General features: G+C 35.3%; 1 protein-coding gene across 1 annotated transcript in view; it reads left to right on the top strand.

Annotated features, from left to right (window-relative positions):
- Positions 1–5890, top strand: part of LOC106473549 (amino acid transporter AVT1J-like) — a 28620-nt gene extending 22730 nt beyond the window's left edge. The window contains exons 7-9 of the mRNA XM_013934232.2: positions 3003–3209; positions 3712–3904; positions 5263–5890. Of these exons, the coding sequence (XP_013789686.2) occupies positions 3003–3209; positions 3712–3904; positions 5263–5419 (557 nt within the window). The 3' untranslated portion in view covers positions 5420–5890. The remainder of the gene's footprint in view (positions 1–3002; positions 3210–3711; positions 3905–5262) is intronic.
- The last annotated feature ends 10 nt before the right edge of the window (positions 5891–5900 follow it).

Below are 5900 nucleotides of genomic sequence, written 5' to 3'. Positions count from 1 at the left end.
CTATATGTGTTCATTAGTAATCTAATCAAAACACCTTAGGTGTGAAAAAAGGTGCGGCCAAAAATTATTGAGTTTTCTGTTCAACTTGAAGCATGATGGTGGGTAAAACAAAATACGCGGTCTGACTAACTAATCAATTAATATTTGCTGTAAAATTCTTATCAATGCTATGAACGTAGCTACTCTTGACTTGCCGGTCGAGTATGACCCAAAGGTTTTCGATGGGGTTCATGTCAGAGATTGGCTCGGCCAGGGCAGCTTCTGGATACCATTTTCTTCCTGCCACTTTTGGGTGTTTCTAGCAGTGTGACATGGTGCTCCATCTTCCTGGAACAACGTTGTGTTCTTGTCCACGAAACCCGAGGAATAATGTGGCAAGAGTCCTTCCTACAATATTTCGACGTATTTCGCAAAATTTATGTTGCCAACGCACTCCACTAAGCTCGATCTCCCACCAACCCAAACAGCTCCCCAAACCATCACGCTGAAACCACCATGCTTCACAGTTGGCTGCAATCTGTTGAGCCAAAACTCTTGGTGGGGCATTCTCCAGACCCATATCCTTCCACTGTCCGAAAATTGAGCGAATCTTGATTCGTCTGAGAACAATACGGTCTTACAAAAGTCCAGAGGCTTGGTCATCATATCACTTGCCCACTTCTTTCGTCTGACTGTGTTGGCAGGTCTTAATAAGGGCTTCCGTCTAGCTGCTCTGCAACGATAACCCAATCTGTTGAACAGATTTCGGGCTCATCCCACAAGCTTTGGCCACTTCTGCAGTCGTTAATCTGGGATCCATTTCGATGCTTCTCTTGACAGCCCTTTTTGTCCTCTCCGATGGACCAGGACGACCCGGACGCTGCTCAGTTGTTTCCTTGCCGTGTGTCATGAACTGCACGATGATTCTGTTGACTGTCGAAAGCGGGGTTACCAAATTCTGCGAAATTTGCCGCTGACTTATTCCACCATTTGCTTAACCAACTATCCTTCCTCTAATAAAATCTGACAATTCGAGAGAACCTTGAGTTCTAGGCATGTTGTGCGGACCATTTTCATTTATATAGTGCTCTATGAACACAAATTAGTTAGCATAAATTAGTTAAATGACGAAAAATTAGGTGTCTATTTACTTGTGACCACTGTTGTAGTTTTACTGGTGTTATATCTTTTTGTGGCTTCTATTGACTATAACTTTCAACTTTATTATCTATATGCTATTGTAGTTTTACTGGTGATATATCTTCCTGTGGCTTCTACTGGATATAATATTCAACTTTACTTTGTAATATTCTGTTGTAGTTCTACTGGTGTTATATCTTTCTGTGGCTTTTACCGTCTATGAGTTTCATCTTTACTATGTAATATTTTGTTGTAGTTATACTGTGTTATATCTTCCTATGGCTATACGTTCCAACTTATTATCTATATTCTGTTATAGTTTTACTGGTGCTACGCCATCCTGTGGCTTCTACTGGATATATGTTTCAACTTTACTATGTATTGGTTTGTTTGAATTTCGCGCAAAGCTACACGAGGGCTATGTGCTCTAGCTGTCCCTAATTTAGCAGTGAAAGACTAGAGAGAAGGTAACTGGTCATCACCGCCAACTCTTGGGCTACTCTTTTACCAACGAATATTGGAATTGAATGTTATATTTTAACGCTGAAAGGACGAGCATATTTGGTGGGATGGGGATTCGAACCTGCGACCAGCATATTGCGAGACGAGTACCCTGATCACCTAGCCATGCCAGGCCCTTTTACTATGTAATATTTTGTTGTAGTTCCACTGATGTTATATCTTTTTGTGGCTTATACTGGCGAAAAGTTTCAGCTTTATTATCTATATTCTGATGTAGATTTACCAGAGGTATGTCTTCCTGTGGTTTCTACTGGTGATATCTTTCAACTTTATTATTAAATACGGTAGTACTTAATAGTAGGGATCAACAAGGATTCCAAATAATTCACACGCCGAAAAACCACCGTATCTTATTCCTGAGCGAAAACCCGAACATTTAAAGCATTGGTTACGATATATTACATACATATATACTAATAATACGCTATAAAGGTCGCTAACATTTTCGGTATAACAATTCAAAAACTTCTAAAACAGCAACTTTTGCGTCTGCTTCCTACCTATCTGATCACGTCAGCGGGACTAGCCCCTAGACAGCTCTGACTATCGCTACAAGATTTTCCCAACTTACTTGCCTAGTCTGTGGGTATCCGCTATGGAAATTTCTATAAATAATATATATATATATATATATATACAGATTTTTTTATAAATGGTAAACATGTCATGCACGTACTTATATACCTTTCGACTTCAATTCAACCCAACACATATCGATGGATAGACTCGCGATAGTTTCTAAAGGTAAAAGTAAACAAACAAGAGTATTAAAATATTACGAATTTTAAAATGATATAGGAATTCTGCTAAAAAAAAGTAATGAAACAAGAATTGAAACCACAATCACAAATTTATAAAATTTAATCCCTACTTTGGCAGCTCTATACATTTATCTGTAGGACAAAGGAAGGATTACATTTTATAAATTCGTTATTGTGATTTTAATTCTTGTACAAGTTATAGCTATACTAAAAGTTTAGAGATGTTGTATACATTCCATGGACATATAAAAACTGAACAAATAAATGGGGGAACAAATTAAAATGTTAACGGAAATTAGGGATCTTTGCTGCAATGAAAGTAAATAAACAAGTGATACTAGCTGGATAGATTTTGTAACGATTTCAGTCCTTACCTTAGTTGGCAAATTTAGACTGCTTTATTTAGCTATGTGGATCTCAATGCCAACCAAAGTACGAATTGAAAATTGTTTTAAAATATATCCAGCACTTTACTTGTTTGTTCACTTTTTATTGCAGCAACGATCCCTTATATTTTTTCCTATTTATGTGTTCGGTTTTTAAATGGCTTATCTATATCCTGTGGCTATGAGTTTCAATTTTGATATTCTCTTGTTGTAGTTTTACTGGTGTTATACCTTCCTGTGGCTTCTACTGGCTATGCTGTTTATGGAAGTAACGTGAAAAGTAATATCCTTCTCTCTGTGACTCCTGGACCAATCAGGACAACAATTGAGGTTTTTCTAGCACTTCACTTGTTTTTTGCTTTCTTAATTGTAGTCAACCCTACGTGTCAAGAGCTAGAAGAAATGTGTCATGTTCCACATCGTAAGTAAACCAGCTTTATGTGTTTACAAGATATATGCAAAATTTTCAATTTTAATTGTAACATTTTCTACTTCAAAAGGTAATTATGTGAATTGCGACAGGATTTCAGGATGTGTATCGTGAAGCTAGTAATCTCACAGTGTCTTTCAAAAAACCGAGTTTCTTATCGTTTTACTTTGACAAAAACTCATTTTCAATCTCAAAATTACTTACCGTATTTTGGATTATAAAACTAAACAAATTAATGTTGAAACACACAATCGTAACTATCATGTAAATACTAAAATGGTTTTAAATATATACAATTTAATTAAAGGAAGAAGCAAACGGAGTAATTTAACATGGATAAAAGTAGTAAATGGTTCTGTCGATAGATGGCGAACAGTTTATATTCAACATGTTTTTATTTAGTTTTCTCGATATGAAACGACTAGTATTTTATACATATGAAATGAGACAACATATTTTACTACAAAATAAGTAACCTGATTACTTTTAAAAGGTTTCAGCTGGAAACGATGTTTGTTAAGATCCGCTATGATGGTAGCCATCTTGTTTGTAGCAGAATCAGTACCTCATTTTGGGAAAATTTTGAATCTGATTGGAGGATCCACAATAACGATGATGACTTTTGTTTTTCCACCAATGTTTTACATGCTTCTGTGCCACCAGAAACAACCTCATTGGCCTGAGAGGTAAGGATGCTTTGTGACAGAACCTCAAACTATACCAAAATCGGTTTAATATACCGTGTTTTATGTGTAGTTCTGGAAGCCGTTTTTGTAAAAGCGAGAAATGGTAGCACTACTAAAGCGTATACCAACACCTTTTAAATCTTGAAAAGTACAATGTTTTATTTAGAAACCTAGGCCCGGCATGGCCAGGTGGTTAGTGAGCTCGACTCGCAAACTGTGGGGCGCAGGTTCGAATCCCCGTCACACCAAACATGCTCGCCCTTTCAGACGTGGGGCGTTATAATGTGACGGTCAATCCCACTATTTGTTTGAAAAAGAGTAGCCCAAGAGATGGCGGTGGGTGGTGATGCATTCCCTCTAGTCTTTCGCTGCTAAATTAGGACGGCTAGCGCAGATAGCCCTCGTGACAAAAACAATCTAGAAACGTTCGTGATGAGCAGTTTCTTAGACTTTTAAATATGTCTAGCAAAATTTATAAGACATAGTAACACGTAGGTCGTATGGTCAAAATATATACAAAAACATAACCACATATAGGTCATACGGTCAAAATATATACCACAGACTAATTAATCATAACATAACTGTATATAGTCTTACGGTCAAAATATATATACCACAGACTAATTAATCATAACATAACCACATATAGGTCATACGGTCAAAATATATATACCACAGACTAATTAATCATAACATAACCACATATAGGTCATACGGTCAAAATATATATACCACAGTCTAATTAATCATAACATAACCACATATAGGTCATACGGTCAAAATATATATATATACCACAGACTAATTAATCATAACATAACCGGATACAGTTATGTTATGATTAATTAGTCTGTGGTATATATATTTTGACCGTATGACCTATATATAGGTCATACGGTCAAAATATATATACCACAGACTTATTAATCATAACATAACCGTATATAGGTCATACGGTCAAAATATATATACCACAGACTAATTAGTCATAACATAACCGGATATAGGTCATACGGTCAAAATATATAGCACAGAATAATTAATGTTGGTCATGACGTCAAACTTTATGATAATCAACTATCGCATGCACACCATACTGTCAAAATATGTAGCACAGAATAGTTACACATAACATAGCCGTACGTTAGTCTTAAGGTCAAAATGTATACTACACTATAATTAACTATGACGAGTAGGTCATGTTGTAGAAGTTCATTTTGAAAGTCTAGTTGACCTATATTAAAGTTTCAAGGTTATGGCTACCGTGTGAAATCATGCCATTATTGTATTCTATTTATTAGTCTATTGAAATATCCAGTAAATCATGTTAAACTTATTTTGTTTTTGTTTTTCAGAACAGTACCTCTGCACCAGAAAGTTTACTTCGCAGAGATTATGATGATCGGTTTGATAGGAGGAGTCATATCAACATACTCTGCTCTCCAGGACATATTTGATCCATCGTCTTTTTCCCCGCCATGCTACATTAATATTGCTGGGCAAGACGTGTAGTTATAGAACTAGAAGTTTGTTTGTCTGTTCTGTAGTGGGCGGATGTAAAGTTCCGTTAAAATATGAACTAAACAACCAACAATATTATATTTATCAAACTTCTTATCGTGTTATTGGTCTAGTAGGTATTTTAACAAATATTTATGAACTAAACAATCAACAATATTATATTTATCAAACTTCTTATCGTGTTATTGGTCTAGTAGGTATCTTAACAAATATTTATGAACTAAAGAATCAACAGTATTATATTTATCAAACTTCTTATCGTGTTATTGGTCTAGTAGGTATTTTAACAAATATTTATGAACTAAACAATCAACAATATTATATTTATCAAACTTCCTATCGTGTTATTGGTCTAGTAGGTATTTTAACAAATATTTATGAACTAAACAATCAACAATATTATATTTATCAAACTTCCTATCGTGTTATTGGTCTAGTAGGTATTTTAACAAATATTTATGAACTAAACAAT

The sequence above is a fragment of the Limulus polyphemus genome, unplaced genomic scaffold (assembly GCF_000517525.1).
Source record: "Limulus polyphemus unplaced genomic scaffold, Limulus_polyphemus-2.1.2 Scaffold6268, whole genome shotgun sequence".
Lineage (NCBI taxonomy): Eukaryota > Metazoa > Arthropoda > Merostomata > Xiphosura > Limulidae > Limulus > Limulus polyphemus.
This window is presented reverse-complemented; position numbering and strand designations above follow the sequence as displayed.